At 43.6% G+C, this 17,949-nt stretch overlaps 2 protein-coding genes across 20 annotated transcripts in view; one reads left to right on the top strand and one right to left on the bottom strand.

Annotated features, from left to right (window-relative positions):
* LOC104872274 overlaps positions 1-17,949 on the bottom strand; it is a 202,701-nt gene that overhangs the window by 6,813 nt on the left and 177,939 nt on the right. The window contains exon 6 of one of the 2 annotated variants that reach the window (XM_033757637.1): positions 8,480-9,303. The exons of the other annotated variant lie outside the window; for it this stretch is intronic. Coding sequence (XP_033613528.1) covers positions 9,257-9,303 — 47 coding nt within the window. The 3' untranslated portion in view covers positions 8,480-9,256. Of the gene's footprint in view, positions 1-8,479; positions 9,304-17,949 lie in introns of those variants that run through there. 2 annotated transcript variants of the gene reach the window in all.
* The window catches only part of Trpm3 (transient receptor potential cation channel subfamily M member 3), a 506,665-nt gene that overhangs the window by 446,971 nt on the left and 41,745 nt on the right, over positions 1-17,949 (top strand). For all 18 annotated transcript variants that reach the window (XM_010638482.2, XM_010638475.2, XM_010638483.2 and 15 more), the window contains one exon: positions 4,570-4,744. In XM_010638482.2, coding sequence (XP_010636784.1) covers positions 4,570-4,744 — 175 coding nt within the window. The remainder of the gene's footprint in view (positions 1-4,569; positions 4,745-17,949) is intronic.

Below are 17,949 nucleotides of genomic sequence, written 5' to 3'. Positions count from 1 at the left end.
CACACACACACACACACACACACACATGTAGTCATAACAACAAAAATGTCTCCAAACATTGCCAGATTCCCCTCAGGGATGAAACTGTCCTCTGTTGAAGACTACTGCATTAGGGGATTTTTAACTTCAGTGGTTGTTTTTTTCGGATTGTTACCTTACTTTATTTTAACAAAATCTCCAACAACCCAAATGAACCAGATGTGCTACCTTTCATAGGCTAAGTAGAGCCAGACGTGGAGGCACATGGCTGAAATCCCAGACATTCTGGAGGCTGAGGCAGGAGGATCACAAGTTTGAAGTCAGGCTGGGCAACTTAGCAATGCTCTCAAAATAAAAAATAAAGAGGGACAGGACTGTAGCTCAGCGATGCTTGTGTTCAATCCTCTTACTGCTAAATAAATACATACATACATACATACATAAAAACTGGGTGGGCTCTCATGTGTCGCATTCAGGAGACTGAGGCAGGATGAGGAGAATCAAGAGTTTAGTCCAGCCTGGGCTACATGGACAGATCTAGTCTCAAAAAAAGTGGGGCAGGGGAGAAAAGAAAAGAAAAACGGTGGCACGTGAATACTTGGAATAACTAAAAACAAGCTAATGCAGCAAGATAATTTTAAAATCCAAGTCTATTATTTTAATAATGGAATAATTATCCCACTTTTGACAAGAATGAAAATGAAACCTTACCAAGGGGTAAGCAGGAGGGATGCTCTTCACTTTTTCTACCTTCTAACCTATGAATAATTTCATCTATCAGTGGAGAGTAAGTACAAATTGAGGACATTTAGGGAATTGGCTTCTCTCTCATAAGGCTGATAAGATAATTAGTTCAAAAATAAGGGTTAGATAATAAGAAGGAGGAAGAGAGATCTTTCTCAAATGGGAAGGAGATCAGGAGACAGAGGGAAGTGGAGGGAAAGAAAGGAAAAATGTGCCTAGGAGGGAAGGGTAAGGAACCTAAAAAGAATTCAAATGCATTAGGTGCGGGTACCGACCCCCCATGTTGAGTATAATTACTATGTACTGCAAACATGTCCTGTTAAAAACAAAACTTGAAGAAAAGAAAAACTGAAACCAAAAATGAGATAATTAGTTCAATAACTGAGCCACTGACCCAGAATATGGATAAAATATGCCCGTAGAATTTATCAGTGAGCCCGATGGACTGGAGACTGAAGCTTAACAGGATGAACCAGATGCAATTGTACAGAGCGTTCCTTTTCAGGATGACACAGCCAGATAATCACTGTCCTGGAGGACCAGGCATCCGCCCCGCACTGGCTCGTGTGTCTGTGTTGTGTGAGAAGCCAGCATGCATGTGCCTAGCGGCATGGGAAACTTCATCTCCAGTGATTCCAGCTGATGTGCAGGTGCAGCGTCCCTCGCGGTCCTGACTCTCCCTTCACATTCCCTTCTCAGGGGAATTGTCTAAGCCTAGTTACTGTGAGGCTCGCTTGTACAATGCAGAATAAAAACAACAGTGGCGGCTCTCGTTTACATCTGCCGGGCACCATGTGGTGTTTTGTTTTGTTTTTTGAGACAAAGTCCTGTGCAGTTTAGTCAGGCCTTGAACTCACTATACAGCCCAGGCTGGCTTCAGACTCGCAGCGATCCTCCTGACTCAGCTTCCTGACTTCTGGGATTAACAGGCCTGCACAGCTTTGCCCGGCACGGCCAGGGACCATGTGAAACACACACTTACTGTTATGCCCCAGGAAGTAGATTTTAGTCTCCGCGTTTGACGACTGAATGAACTGAGACTCAGCAATGGACAGTGGTAGCATTGGATTCCTGACTCCACAGCCTGACTTCCTCCCCAGCCTAATTATGATGCGCTAATGTGGACTCAGAGCACGCCACATCACGTGCTCACACAGCGTCACGTTTCATCTTTGTCAAAATGACACATATTATTATCTCTATTTTGTAAAATTAAAAAAGAATAAGCAATCTTCCCCAGGCCACTAAGCTAGCTTTCCTTTTCTTTTTAAAAATTGTAATGCCAGGTGGGGTGGGGGGAGTCAGAAAAACTTTTTTTTTTTTTTAATGTAGCTACTTTTACTGGCAAAGCAAAGATGAAAACCAGGTTATCTGACCTCTGAGAATGCTTAATCGCTGCTGTATACACTCTCCCCCGATGAACACCTGGAAAGATCAAGAATGGCACAGAATCTTATTGAGTTAACCGGATAATTTAGCTTTAAAACAAGGGGAACCAAGCTGGGTATGGTGGCGCACACCTGTAACCCCAGCACTCGGGAGGCTGAGGCAGGAGGATCGCTGTCAGTTTGAGACCAGCCTGGGCCACATAGTGAGTTCCAGGTCCGTCTCAACTACATAGTGAGACCCTGTCTCAAAAAAACCAAAAAACTTTAAAAATTAAAAAAAGAAATAAAACAAGGGGAACCAGCCCTAATAATGCCCAAATTCTGATATTCGAATAGAACTGAAGATTTGGAATTATATGAAGCGAAGCACATGGGAAGAATGTTCTTCTCTTTGATTGTCTTGACCCTGTGGGTAGGAGACAGAATCAATTTGAATGAAAACAGCCCTGGGAAATTAAATTTGTGCAGCTTCTGTATTTACCGGCTGAATTTTCTTGGTTCAATCTCGTGAGGATGCACCTTCCTCTCCCACCCCTATTTTAATCAATGCTAAGTAAACATAACACGAAAGACCCATGTGTGCTCTCTCATTGATAGACCCTTTTTGTAAATAAGTGATGGAAGAATTTTACAAACTAAAAAAGAGAGTAGGGATGAAAACTAGACCCGTATTTCCTATAAAATCACTTCCACAAGTCAGCTTGCTCACTGAGAGCTCTGAGACCACTAAATTGAAAGGAATAGCTAAGCTGCGTGAAAAAATAAGACTGGATGTCCAATCTGGAGAGATTCCTATTTGGTCTAAATATATATATGATACTTGGGATGATGAATTTTGAAGCTATCCCGAAAACTGATTAAGTGGCCTAAAATGTATTGAGAGTCCAGTGTCCCAAGGCATGCAGGAAGGCTGTAATGTTTGAGTCCCACTGAAAGGCATCATGGAATATAGTCTTTTAAAACAAAGTTTTAAACTAGTTTGGAGGACTGGAGGTGTAGCTCAGTGGCAAAACATGTGCTTAGCACGCAGTAGTCCCTGGGTTCAATCCCCAGGACTAACAACAGACAAACTCCCTGAAACACTGATGTGGCCCCTGCATCATCATTGATAAAATGACTACTTGTCATTCTTTGTGGATGGGCATTCCTTCTGGACCTACGGTATCTGACAGAAGGTAATTTTTATAGTACATACATTGATGCAAGGGGTAGAAACCAGTCTCTAACTGGCTTAACCCCTACAGAAAGACAGACTTATAAAAGGACAGGATGAACCAGCAAGCAGGGACTCAGGCGATACCAACAGTGGCTCTCTTTCTCTTGCATATCTGCTTCATTGAATTTACAACATTTTGAAGAAGGAAAGGGAACTCCTGTCTCCCACAGTTTCAGTTAAACAAAGAAAAAAGGATCTGGCTGGCCTGTCTCTTGTCACATATCTATCTCTCATCCCTGTTTCCAGGGGGTGAGAAACCACCATGAACCTAGCCTGGAAAACACACCTACTGGCCAAATGGGCAGGAACTGTTTCTAAAAGAAGATACTGTAATGGCTTCCGGCCAGGCAACATCAATAGTTTCTGCAGCCTCTTCTTGGGTGATAAAAAGAAAGCAATTTGGCATATGAGAAATAGATCCAAAAGTACCATGGAAACAAACAGAAAAAAAAAAGAGAGAAAGAGGAACAAGTGATAATTTTGTTACTAGAATGCATTCAGGGGAGTTTTATAAACATGTCAAGGAGAAAATCCATCATTCTAACAGCAGGCACGGGTAGGGGTCATTGGGTCACATGGTTCTAATGTTTCAGAAAACACTGGCCGTCACTTACAGGAGGCCTTGCAGAAGTATAAAACGCACAGTTTTCTGGGTAGGCTGGCTTGTAGCAGAATAGCATGCAGTAGGATGAGGTCACAAGAATAAGAATATGAGAGATATTTGGTTTGTCTAAGCTTTATGTATCAGAAATTATTTTCTTACTCTTTCCAGCTCTTCATTAGCCTTTTAAAAATGAGAAAGGGAACTTACTGCATTGCATTAATTCTTGAAATAATTCAACTCTCTGACTTCTGATTTTAAAGAGAGACCCAAAGAGGACACTTGCTTTTACCAATAGTAGATAAAAAGTTCACAGTGCAGTTCCCTTAGAGACCCAGGCATCTGCATTATATGACTTCCATGCCTATGTCCCACAGATAGCAATGAAAAATGAAGGGGCTCCACTGTGTATGCACTTTTTAACCATGTAAATCTTTTGAGTTACAAAGAAGATTAGATGGACCTTAACTTCAATGGACCAAGTGTCCTCTTATCAGGACACAGCTCCTTATCTAAACATGCTCATCAGCAGTCTAGAGAGTGAACTTGCTTTAGAGGTCTCCGCCAGTATCAGCCTTCACAGGAATGCTCAGTCACGCAGGTTTCCTTTTGTCTCTCCCTCTGCTCCTCCACCCTTCCAGATGATAGACATGATGTACTTTGTCATCATTATGCTGGTGGTGCTGATGAGCTTTGGAGTCGCCCGGCAAGCCATCCTCTTCCCCAACGAGGAGCCATCATGGAAACTGGCCAAGAACATCTTCTACATGCCCTACTGGATGATTTACGGGGAAGTGTTTGCGGACCAGATAGACCGTAAGCAAGTTTATGATTCTCATACACCAAAGTCAGGTATTGAACTTCAATTGGGTCATGTCTTTTCCGAGTTCATTTGTTTGTTCTCAATAAATGGCTCAAGATAGAGGACCAATTCCTAGCTTGCTATCTCTGGGGGAAAAAAAAATTCCAGAAGGTGAACATACAATTTTAGCAAAGTAATTCTTGGGTGTATCTTCAGCTATGCCTTTCTGTGATACAAATTGACATCTGGTATGCCAAATTTGATCCAAAAATGAACCATTTTAAAATATCTAAAATTTTTTGTGAATTAAAATCCTAGGGCCATGTGTTGGACATTTCAGTATAAAGAATATATCGTCACAACTCCCCACTGCTACTCCGGCCCTCAGCCCACAGCCACTAGAAAATTCCTTAAGTTTGACTTTGTAACAAATAAACAATTTTCAATTTTGCCATCAGAATTCAAGAGTTAAGGGCGAACATCTGCATGGTATTTTCTTTGCACTGGAAACTATTCTCCAATTCCCTTTCCCACTGTCTTAAATTATGTGCTGTTGAGACTTGTAGGAAGGTAGTATTCACTGCCTGGAAGTATGGAAAATGCCTTAGGTCATAGACTGAGTTACTTGCCATGAACACTAGGAAAGGAAATCATATCTGTATCATGAGTTTACTTTAAGTGTGGGGACTGAGTGCCAGCAGGCCCCCATTTGGGCCCATTTCTCCAAGCCCTAATAGACGATGATTCTCTAGGTTAAACGCTCCTTTTGGGTGGAATGTGAAGATAGCCGTAGCCTGGGAGTTTGTTCCAGGATTTTATTTGGACCAAATGTCAGAGCACACCAGGCATTGGGAAATTACTTGGGAGGAAAGCATTAGGAAAGAAACAGCTTTCAGTACGGAGGAGTTGAACCCCTGGGGCAACTATTTCTCATTTTCCCCGAGGAGTTTAGTTCTGGAAATAGTAGGCCTCCAACACTGTTGAATTAACATTTTTCATACTTTTTTTTTTCTTTTTTTTTTTTGCTGACAGGCTAACCATCTGAGCCCTGGACTGTGAACATGGCTCAGGGTTACATAACCAGGTAGTACAGTTCTTTAAGAGCAGGCGGGGAGACTACCCAGCATCCCCTTCCCCCTGCCCGTCCCAAGCATGACCAAGCCCCGGAAGGCAAAGACAAAGCACCAGATGAGAGGGCTCAGAATAACCAGGTAGTACAGTTCTTTAAGAGCAGGCGGGGAGACTACCCAGCATCCCCTTCCCCCTGCCCGTCCCAAGCATGACCAAGCCCCGGAAGGCAAAGACAAAGCACCAGATGAGAGGGCTCAGGCCTGCAAAGGGCTGTGTCTACTGGCAACAGGACACACAACACGTCATTTTCCCCTCCGTGAGGGATTTTAAACAAATACCCTTTCCTACTCCAGATGTATTATCTGAGGCAAGCAAGACTTTTTGGAACTCTTAACTGGAACAAATATTTGCTTCTTGCAAATTGGCCAACTCATGGAGAAGGAATTTCAACTCTTTCCCTTGTGTGTGTTTTGTTTTGTTTTGTTTTGTTTGTCACGGGGGTGGGGGCTCCTCCTGTCTCAGCTGCCTAGTGTGCTGGGATTACAGACGAGGGCTCCCATGCCCAACTCTTCCCCTGGTTATTACGTCTTCATGACCATGTGCAGCCTTCACCAAGACAGCTGCCTAAATATGGGGTAATCCTTTTGAGAGCCTTCCAGGATCCCAAAGGATCCCTAAGGTGAATCAAAGCTTAAAAGCCCACCTAGTATGCTCCTCAGAGATTATATGTGCTACCCCCCGCCACACCCCAGAAATTGCTTTTCCACTTAGCTGCATTATTTTGCCTCTCCAAGCTTTCCTTTCTTCCCAAAATGAAATGAAGCCCCCGTGGTTTTTTTGACAATGTAAGATGGGAGAAGGGAGGCATAGATTTTATAAATGGGATTCTGTCTGTCCCTCTACACGTGGCCATTTATTGATGTTGTACTATGAACCGAGCCTAGTGCAACAAACACCACCATCTGGCTGAATCAGAGGATCTATTATTGCTATTTTCAAAGAAGGGCTGATTGTAGTTTAGAACTTGAAAACCCCCGCCCCCGGAGACAGAAGAGAGGTGTCTTGTGTGAGTGAAGTACGAAAATAGATTCCCATACAGTGAATTAGATCTGTGGTGCTCTATGTGTGTGAGAACAAATTCCTACCCCAGATCCCCATCTGTCACTGCCCCAGCCCTGGATGGATGCAGCCTTTTCCGGGTCCTTCCCCCACCCCCTTCCCTTCCCTGCGACCTTCTGAGATTGGCTACGGCAGTAGCCACTGTTCTAAGCTAAATCAGCCAGTTTTCTGTCTAGAGTGCTAAAGAGTATTGGTCCTTTCTCAAATGGATACAGAAGGCCACCCCCAAATCTGTCATTGCATTTGGCCAGGGCCACTGGACATCCCTGTCCTCTAAATGATTTGGTGTTCGTGCCACGGCCCTTGGGGGGCCCCGGCAGGCCTAGCTGACTGCCCAGGTGACCCCAGCATGAAGCTGTTTGAGAAAGGCACGAATCCTTTATGCTGCCCTCTGCTGTCTTGCCTCTTCTCTGTGCCGTGCCCAGGTTGGTGTGTGAAGCATGTATTCGGGCTGATCGGACCTCATATCTGCCTGGACCCACAGCCCTGTCCAGGGTCTCCCAGTCCCATCCTGTGGATGTACCCTGTCTAGGCTTCTCGTCCAAGTGGTGCTCGTTAAACACATCTCAGAGTGACTCATCCTAACATGCACGCACGCCATAGCTTAACTCTTTTCATTTTCGACTTCAAAGCTGCTAGACCCATTTCATGTTTGGGAAAATAATCTTTCTTACTCAGGACGCACAATGGGGTCCTCGGGATGGGTTATTAACACCTATTTTATACCTCAGAAGGGAGGACAGCTCGAATGTCCTCACTTCTGGGAGATAGTGTTACCTAAGATTTTTAATGTACATTTCATCTTTTTTCCTGACATTTGCTCCAAACATAGAAACAACCAGTAAGGTCAAAGATTCTAGAAGGAGACATGTAAGGTTACTTTCCAAATGTGCTTAAAAGCTAAACTCAAAGGAAAAAAGAATGGAGTCACATAAAATCACAGAATAAGCACTTTTCTCCTCTAAGCCACGTTGGGCTAACATAAATAATAGTCTGCCTTTAATCTAAAGTATCTATGGAGGTTCAAGTGTTCCCCTAGGTGTTGATCGGAAGCAAAAGATAACAAAAGTGGAGACAGAACCGTGACAGTCTGCTGTCCTCTGACTTCTGTGCCTCGCACTGATTTAATTTGTAGGTACTGAATTCGCTGTTGCTTCTTGGTTGGTTGGTATTTGCTTTTTATTTTGTTCAAACAGGCCAAAATTATTTTCAGGTACTTATGCTATATATAATATTAGTCCTCTAAGACCCAATTTAGGCCTATCATGATGTGACTTGGCCTCCAGGTTGTTAAATACATGGATCCCAAATGATGACATCCTTCTGGGCAGCTTCATTCGGGTGACTCGTGTTGAGTGGCCTCTGAGAGCCGGGCAGGATCCCGCTGGAGCTCAAGGGGAAAAGTCACTTAGCACATGGGAGCAGGAGAAGAAATTCCCACCGGTAGCCATGGCAGAGCTGGAGCAGATTTAAAGTCAGCTGCATTCTCACCAGCCTAGAAATCTGGTCCTATGGTTTGGGGCCTGGAAGAGCACCTACGGTGGCAGAGAAAGTGGGTGTGGGTGGCTTTGTACAGCGTCTGAATGAATGAGGGTTCTATTTATTTACGGGGCATCCATGTGCTGCCTGCTGTATATTCAGATTCTCCAGGCTTCACCAAGGCAGGGGGAAAATGAATCATGCTGTTGAATGCATTAAATGAGGATCTAAATTTAGTCCTTCTTTCTGCCTCTCTGAGTATTTTTATAAGTTTAGATAGTACTGTGAAAGCAGAATGTCCAAAACTTATTTTCTACAATGACAACTTAATATTATCTACCCCTTTCCATTCATCCAAATTAACTTTCCAATCTATCTCAAGCATAGGTCAAGTTTTTCTTCTTTTTTCTTTTTTCTTAATATGTAGGGCTTTTCCATCTGAAATTAATAGGTAGTCTGGGCTGGTAGGGATTTTTTGTTTTGCTTTGATTAACTGGCTGCTTCAGTACAAAGATTCACTATGAAAACAAATCCCTTGCTCCTTGGTATCCGTGCTGGCTCTGTGGTGGAGACGGTAGACAAAGATTGTGTGTGTTCTTGTAAAGCTAACACACTCTCTTGAATTACTGTTCCGTCTCACGTTAATTGTCCCTCACTGTAGGTGTAGAAATCAGGACAGCTCAAGGAGCCAGCCTCTAAAATATGCCTGCTCACGGTGACGCTTCAACAGCAGAGCAGAGAAGATGGCAATTGTTATGCGTTTCGATTGCTGGACTCCAGCTCTGGAAACTCAGGGCTGTGCATCTGTTTAGCATTCCAGGCTGACCTCCCCTAATGGATTCAGAGTACGTGAGTGCCTAACAGGTATAGCGTGAGGAGTTGCTGCCTGGCCCAAGAAAGTATTCTGGAAAAAAGAAAAACTTGAGTCAGTGCCAACTTTGGGGCAAGCGGGAATTGCTTTTGGGGAGTTGTTTTATTTTCACAAACTGCTAAGGGAGTAAGCCAGTATCGGGTGCCGCCGTCCCTAGTTTCTGTCCCTGAACATCAGCTTACATTATAGGAGCTGCCCACCTGACTTGTTTGCCAATGCAAACTGAGACTTGCTGGATTTACAAATAACAAAGCTCTTTGCAGCAGGCCTTCGTGATGAGTCAGTGCACTGTTGTGATCGACATTTGTTCTACCATTGTAATATTCACTTAACATCCACGCACAGGTAGGACTCCATTTTTTATTTGTTCTTCATTCAAAGAATGAATGGCTGCTACTATGAGCCATAAACCAATGTACAGATGCACATGATAGAGATATTGTCTTCAAGGAGCTTACAGTCCACGAGAAGAAAAGCGACACTGACAGTTTACCATAGAGATAAAAGCCTACAGAAGAAAGCAGTTTCACCTTGGGTGTGAAGAGAGGTTCGGTAGATGAGGCCCTGGGAAGAAAAGGAAGGTTGAGCTCAGCCCTGAAATATGAGCAGATGTTTGCTAGGCAGATGGAAGCAGGGGGTGTGAAGAAAGAAAAATGGCATTCTAAACTGAGACATGGTATGAAGCGTTCCCAGAACAGCAAATCATTTAGTACGACTGACTATAGAGTGAGAGACAAAAAGCCGGAAGCAGGGCAGAGAGGTCGGAAGAGAGAAGCAGGAGACGCGATCGTGGAGGACGTATACTCAATGGTCAGGGTAGCACCTTGATGAGACATTTGTTGTATTCAGAACTCTCAAGCGAAAATGTAGAAGGCCAACGAGAGAAGTTGAGAAGGGAGGTGAAAAATGAGAGCATTGCTAATACCATAGCAGCTGGAATGGAGAGAGTGAGCAGCATGGTACTTGAGGAAGATGAAGTCAAAAGGATCCAGGCAGAAATGGATGGAGGTCTCAAATGGAGGAGTTGCAAATCACCCCCACATGTCTAACATAGTCTAAAGGGCAGCATCGTTTACTGAGATGGGATGTGGGAGGAGATTTCTGAGGGGCTTGTTCCATTGGTGTTGGATTCAGTTTGAGGTTCCTGTAGTAATTCCAGAAAAAAACAAAAAACAAAAAACTATGACAAAGGCTATTTTGTGTTGCTGAGCAATGAATACGAAGCCATCATACTGAGCTATATCCATCCCCAGTCTCCCGCCTTTTTGAGACAGGTTATTTTGAGCGACTAAGTTGTCCACTAAATGCTCATATTTGCAATCCTCCTGCTTGAGCCTTCCAGGGATTTCAGGCATGTGCTGCCACACCTGGCTAAGGCTATTTTATGTAGAGGACTCTGGGGCTCAGTAAAAAAGACTGGATTAGAGACATAGAGTTGGAGGTCAAGAGAGAAGAGAGCACCACAGCAGAATTCTGAGACTCGAGTAGCCGACAGTATCAAAGGCAAGATAAAAAGTTCAATGAGGTGAGGATTTAGATGAATCTATTCAATTAGACTTTTAGGAAGTCTTCTGACACTTTTCCAAGAATTTTTATTTCAGTGTTAAATACAAAAATCAATTAGAGTAATTTAAGAATGAAGGATCAGCAAGGCCAAGCACTGACTAGGGAAGAGGGAGAGAAGGGTTGTATATGCATTGGGCAGGCGAAGTGGAGCAAAGAAAGAATCAATAGAGTTTTGAAAAGAAGTGAGATGTCTTATAATCACCACTAGGGAAAATGAGAGCTATGACTGACTTGGAACACACCACAGATCTGCGTAGAGCCACCTATCTGCATCATGAGGCTGTGTATTAGATATAAAGAGAAGAAAGTAAATGTACAATGTTAATAAGTGCGTGGGAGGAGACTGAGTGATGTGAAGACCAGATTTCTAGCCTGAGCCTCAAGCACGTTGATAATTTAAGGATCCTGAGAGTTGTGATGGTAAGATGTTGTCGGACAGTGGAAACCAGTACTCAGAATTAGGAAGCAGAGTCATTCAAAGTAATAATAAAGCCCAGGGATTGCTATGAAAGTGGGTTCCACAGTATGTTGGAGTCAAGAATAAGCATCTTGAAGCTAGGTTTTCTGTATTTGCCAAAACAAGTAAAGAAATTACCCATGTTAAATGACAGGAGAGGATATAGTCAGAAAGACATTGACTGGGATGACTGAAACTCCAAGATAGGGCTTGGGCTGGGTGTGGTGTTGTCCACCTGTTAATCCCGACAGTCTGGGAGACTGAGCCAAGAGCACTGAAAGTTCAAGTCCAGCAAGACCTTGTCCCAAAATAAAAAATGACTTGGGATGTAGCTCAATGTAAAGCCCCTAGGTTCAATTCCCAATGCCACAAACTATACTTATGGGGAGAGGTCTTTCTGTACAAGAGTGAAAAACAGTGCTTGAAAAGAGGCAGAGTATCAGTGAAAATGCAGAGATTACTTCTCAGAACCAGTTCCAGGGAGGTGGTGTCTTTCTGCAAATCAGGCTAATTAAGTCAAGAAAATGAGAAAGTAGATTAATAATAGAATAAGAAAGCAAAGGGATTTTTGTCCAATTATAAGGGATTCCTGAAGGCTCAGAGAAAAGGAGTGGACAGGGGAATCACGATGGGAAAATTTACTGAGCAGAGAGCCCAGGGTCATATGAGGGCAGTAGAGGAGGAGGATGGGCAACTAAATGAGCACACATTTCAGGCTGCAGGATCCTAGAGGGGAGATATACGGTGACTTATCCAGAGTTCCCGGGCAGTGAAAGAAAGACTGGGCCCCTCCTAGTATGAGTAAGGTGCTAGGTGACACCAGGCGATTCTCAATTATATGGAACCCTAAAAGGATGGAACTGGGGGGCCTTCTGTAATGCTTAAGAAGCACAACCAGGCCCTGAAAGAAATCTCCTCAATTGGCTGGAGAATTCACTATCTCAAAAGAGGCTCCCCTTTTGAAGCTAGCAATGGTCTTTGATGCCACAGAACATCGTCCATCGCCTTTCACAAAAATGAACCCGGCATTACTTAGGAAAACTTCATTTTTCTTTAGCCTTTTCTAGACTTGCTGATACCTTGTCTATTAAATTTAATATTCGGCCCATCCAGGCCATTTTCAGCCCCTGCAGTAACTCTGTCTTTAACGGAGCACTTTCGATCCACCCTGTGTCTGCAGGACTCCAAACCCTTGTTTTTCTACTTTGCCAGTCCTACTTGAGGTACTCCTGTGGAAAAGAAAGCATCAGCAGATGTGATATATTTAAACTTCTCAAAGCTTTCTCAAAAAAGCTCTAAACTCCTTCCCCCAAATTTGTACTTGAGGGAGAAAGTTGAGTTTCCATCTGGTTGTTGGGATTAGGAGGAGCTAACTTATCACTAGGGGGAAAAAAATAGAAAAGTATTTGTCCCTCTGAATAGAGATAAGCCAGTAAGTTTTCTAAAGACTATATTTGGGAACTTGTCCCTCTTTAAGACAGCAAAAGTAGGAAGAAAATGGCCACAGGAGAAGTGAAGCGGGAAGGGGAGGGGAAAGGAAATAAGGGAAAAGAAATAATGTGAACAAATGAAAAAATGGGAACAAAGTCTTTGTAAATAGGGAAAAGGTGAAGGGGGTGAAGGGAGCACAGGGGTATGGGGAAAAAACAAGAACCAAGACGTATCATGTAAAGGTACAAGACCCCAATGATAAATGTAACTAATTGTTTGCTTTAAATGTACCAATAAACTTAATGGGGGAAAAAAAGATAACAAAAAAGATGTTTAAAAAATGGGAGTCCATGGGATTAAGAGTAGGATCTAAAGTCTGTCTGTGGTAAGGCTAACCACTAAACCATCAGTGAGGGGCTTCAGAAAGTGTGTGTGTGTGTGTGTGTGTGCGCCAGCAGAAAAGTGGCAGATAAGGTTTACTAAAAACATGTTTGGGATAAAATTAGTCATTAGAAAGTACTAATACTCCATACACCGGCTACATGCATCCTGCTACAAGTAAGGAAGGGTAATTGCTATAGGTTGAATACTACAGACGCCTGCACGTAGTGTAACTCAACCCAAAATGATGTTAAACGTGGCACGGTCTAGCATAGTATTAAAAACAAAGTACCAAGGGCTTGCTTTACCTAACCCAAAGCTGCGGCTTCCCTGTGCCTGCAGCATGTCAAGGTCATTTCTAGCCACTTCCCCTAAGGAAGACGTGAATGCAGTGAGTTTGAGAAGAGCCCAGTTAGTGAAAGAATGAATTAAAAGCTTCAATTTGAGTGCAGATCAGGAAGATTAGAGCCCTTCACTCTGAAAGAGAACCCTAAGGTCTGAATTCTCTGGGTAGTCCCTGTGGAGACAGGGAACATAACACAGGTCCCCGAATCTGAGCGTACTCCAGCCAAGAATCCCTTGAAGTATGAAAGCATTAGATTGAGGACAAATAAGGGATGAATCGTTCTACAGTGAACTTGTGGCCTTTCTGTCCCTTCAAAGATGTTACAGGGGATTCTCAAAAAGACAACAATTTCAAAATTCTCTTTAATCCTAAAAAAGAAGATCCTCCCTTACACACACACAAAAAGCTGATTATTTTTGTTTAGTTTCCCCAAAGACATAATTTACCTTTGAAGGGAAAGTAAGAGGATGAGGGAAAAAAAAGAAGATGATTCTTCCATACAATGGAGGACAGAAATGACGTGGATAATCCAAGATGGCGACAGTCTCAGATCATATGCAATTGCGTAAACCTAGACTCCCAGTTGGGGCAGAACTCGGGTTTCTTCACAGCATCCCCTTCCCTGCAGCCTGGCCCCGCCCTGCCAGTTTCTGTGTGCTTTACTGCTGAGCCTCACCTGTGATTTCCAGAAAATTGCCCCCAGGGCACTTGCAGCCCCTTCAGCACCCAGAGAATGAAGGGGGTCTAAGAGCTTGGCTGTAGCCAGGTACTTTACACCCTGTTTCTGACTACTGAAAAGGGAAGGCTACAGGGAATATAAAAGCCTAGTTACTTTGTCTTGGATTCAAGAGGAAAAGATTACTTTCAAGATTACTGAATTCCTTCCTTTCTTTTCAGTACTAGAGATTTAAACCAGGGGCATTTGCCTACATCCTCAACCCTTTTTATTTTTCATTTTGAGACAGGGTCTCTCTAATTTGCTAAATTGCCCATGCGGAACTCAAACTTGCCACCCTTCTGCCTCAGTCTCTCAGAGTACTGGGATTCCCAGTGTGCACCACAATGCCCAGCTCAGAATTCCTTCTTGAATATGAGATGCAGTTCATATCTGGGGAACTTTGTAGGGTGAGGCTGTGGCCCAGACTTCATCCGAACTTGCACTGTTTTGGGCTCCTTGTCTTTCCTTATTCTGCTTCTTCCACCTTCCTGTCTCATTTCTCTTTAGAGGGTGTTCTTAATGAACCACTTTTCTTTGGCTCTTTCACTTAGGGCTGCTTCTGGAATAAATGAGCTCAGGATAAGCACTCAGGCTTCAAGTCTGCTCAGGTACAACCTGACATCATTTGTAATGGAGGCTCCATACACAGCAGGGTAGGAAGCCTTAGGGGCACCATATGACATAAAGTAGATGCCTGATCCAGTGATCTGTATTAACAAGGTGATAAGAGTACCAGTTTCATTACACATCTTAGTCCCAGTCTCGTGTTGCTATAACAAGATACGTAAGACCAGATACTTTATCTTAAAAAAGAGAGGTGGAAGGATTGAGGGATTCAGATTTACCACACAGTTGTAGAGACTGAAGAGCATAAAAATGGCATGTGCTTGGCTCTGGTGAAAGTCCCAGGTTCTGTGGCCTTACAGTGACAGGAACACACGCAGAAGAGATGACGTGCAAAGACAATAAAGGACTAGGAGGTGGCCAAGCTCGTCCCTTTTATGAAAACCCACTCTTGAGAGAACTAATCTACTTTCCAGGAGTAGTATTAATCCCTTCTGAGCTTGGTGCCCCATGACCTAATTACCTTTGACTGGGTCCCACCTCTGAAAAGGTTCTACCACCCCCACATGTCCACACTAGTAACTAATAACTTAGCATATGAACCTCAGGAGGACAAACTAAATCTAAACTGTGGCATTACAGCCAACAGAGACTTAATCGCACCTTCTTAAAGAGGCTGATGGCTATAACTCAAGGCATTATGTCCCCAAGGGTCACTGCAAAAGTTATCCCTGATACTAGAAAGTTAACACTGGCCCCAGGACCCTTTTTTTCTACCACATGTCTCAAATTCCTGCTCTGCACCCAACAGGGTCTCTATGAAGTAATAAGATATTTAGACACAGGTCTTCTCTGTAAGGAGTTCATAGTCTAGGCCAGCTATCAATAAAGTTTTTCTGTAGGGGGTCAGATGCTGTTGCAGGGCCATACAGACTCTGGGGTAGCTATGCAATGTTGCCATTGTACCACAAAGACACTCGGGGACAATAAGTAAGCTAATTTACAAGGACAGGAGGCAGGCCAGATTTGTCTTACAGCCTGAAGTTTGCTGACCCTGACCTACACCACCTGGTCATGTAACTGCATTAGCTTCCTTCCTGCATCATCCAGCTGAAGAAAGTGTGAAACAGCAGCAGCAGGATGGAATCAATTTCCTAACTACTCCCAGTTTTCTCCAGATACATAAGATAACACTGCTTTGTGCTGCACTTCCCAAGACTACATATAAAGGAACCAGATAAGACAAAATGCCTAAAATGTCAGTGAAAGTGATGAAAAGGAGTTGTTATAAAGAAATGTAAAACATAGGTTAAAGGTAGTGATCATGGATCCAACACACACACACACACACACACACACACACACATACACACACACACAGGGTAGGGAATAAGACAAGAAGTTAAAGGAGAAGCTGGAATTAATAATTTTGTGAAATTTAGCTGAATTTATATTTAAGAACATTAAAGGCAGATTTCAAATATGTCCACCTAACAAGCCATCAGTCTAGAATAAGCACAGAAATGTGTTTCTGGACAGCTATAAAGGAGAAAAAGAGAAGGAAGAGCGGGAGGGAGGGAAGGAGGGAGGGAGGCTAGGCCTGAGTTGCTGCAGGCAGCAGAGGAGGGAAAAGAGGGCCATGCGAGCCTAGCAGTGGGGGGCCTGGCCGAAGCTGAGGGCCCTGCCAGCTCCGAGCTACACCATACCGGAGGTGGTTGCCATGCGTCCTGTAACTCAGCTTTTCCAACAGCAGTGTTCTGACCAAATGCAGGAAGGCAGATGGTTGCTTTCCACTGAAAGCAGAGCTGAGTACACCCCTTCTGAACAACCTGGCAAGATTTTTTAACTCATCCATGTTAACAGCATCCAACAAATAGACCGATCTGCCCACAGGTTAACTACAAGCAGATAACGCCAGCAAGGCACACACACATTAATTGTTTTCCTCAAATGTGACAGAGTCCAAGTAAGCCCATAACCTCGATATACTGGGGGAAGACATGTTGGGAAGAGGGGTGTTTCACAAGATACTGCCCAATGGAGTGAACAGCTTCCTGTGGCTAGATTTAAGACCATGTCTGCCAACCAATGTCTGACTGAACTGTTTGGGTTGGGGCCAGATATTTGGTGTCTAGAATATTAGGCCTATGGGTCAAGATGAGTGCTTGCTTGGAAGAGACCCCAGTAACATCAGGTCAAATACAGGACTTCGAGTCTTCATCTTCGAGTCTTGATCCTCAATGCAAGTAGATGACATCCACTGATGAGTTACAACTAGAAAGGCCATTCTCCGTCTGGACAGTGGTCTCACGCGTTTTCATTTGACACTGGACACATATGTCTTATGGACTCTCCTGGATATAGGATGTATTTCACAATGTAATACAAGGAAGAATGTGGGAGGCACCCTGCCGTCAGTCACCAGCTTGAATGGGTTGGTTCATTCAGTGATACTTGCTGAGCACAGTGCCAGGCTCTGTGCTAGGAGCTAGGCGGGGCGGGGGGGGGTTTAAAAAACAAAGCAAAAAAAAATTTTTTTTGTTGCCTCAGCTTGAAAAAAGTTTAATGAGAGACATTGATGAATTTTTAAAAAATCATCACAAATTGGTGTGATATTTCTTTCCATAGAGGTGATGCACAAGGACTTCGAGAAAGGCCATTGTAATTTGGTGAGAAGGCAGGGGGTAGCACAGCAAAGCTGAGAAAAGCAGAGGAGAGCCAAGTATGATCAGAGAAATTTTCACTTAAGCTGGATCATGAAGGGTATTAAGAGCTTGTCAGACAGGTAATAAAAGGGATTCTGGAGAGATGGACTGCCATGTTCAGAGAGGGAAGACGAAGCGTGACAAGTGTAGGCAGGTGGGGCTGAAAAGAACACACGGGAGACGTCCGCCCTGGGCCAGCCAGGAATTGCCCTCCAGGACAGTTCTGCAGACAAGGTGCTCTCAAGCCTCCTGCACCTACCTTCGACGATGGATGGTGCCATATTGTGTTCTCCGGTTGCTCATGTGTCCCTCCCACGGGCCTAGATACACTGAGGGAGGTCAGGATCTTTGTGGATCTTTCCTACCATTATGTGAGTAAATGGAGAAGAGATTACAGGTTAGAAAGGCAGATTGTAGTGAAGGGCTTTATGTGCCAGGGCAAGGAATTTGGATCTTTTCACGTTACGTTGTACAGAGTCTCTTTTTTTTTTTTTTTTTTTTTTTTTTTTCG

The sequence above is a fragment of the Fukomys damarensis genome, unplaced genomic scaffold, assembly GCF_012274545.1.
Source record: "Fukomys damarensis isolate Sample0158 unplaced genomic scaffold, DMR_v1.0_HiC HiC_scaffold_31, whole genome shotgun sequence".
Lineage (NCBI taxonomy): Eukaryota > Metazoa > Chordata > Mammalia > Rodentia > Bathyergidae > Fukomys > Fukomys damarensis.
Note: the sequence above shows the minus strand (reverse complement) of the source record. Positions and strands in the feature narration are given on the sequence as shown.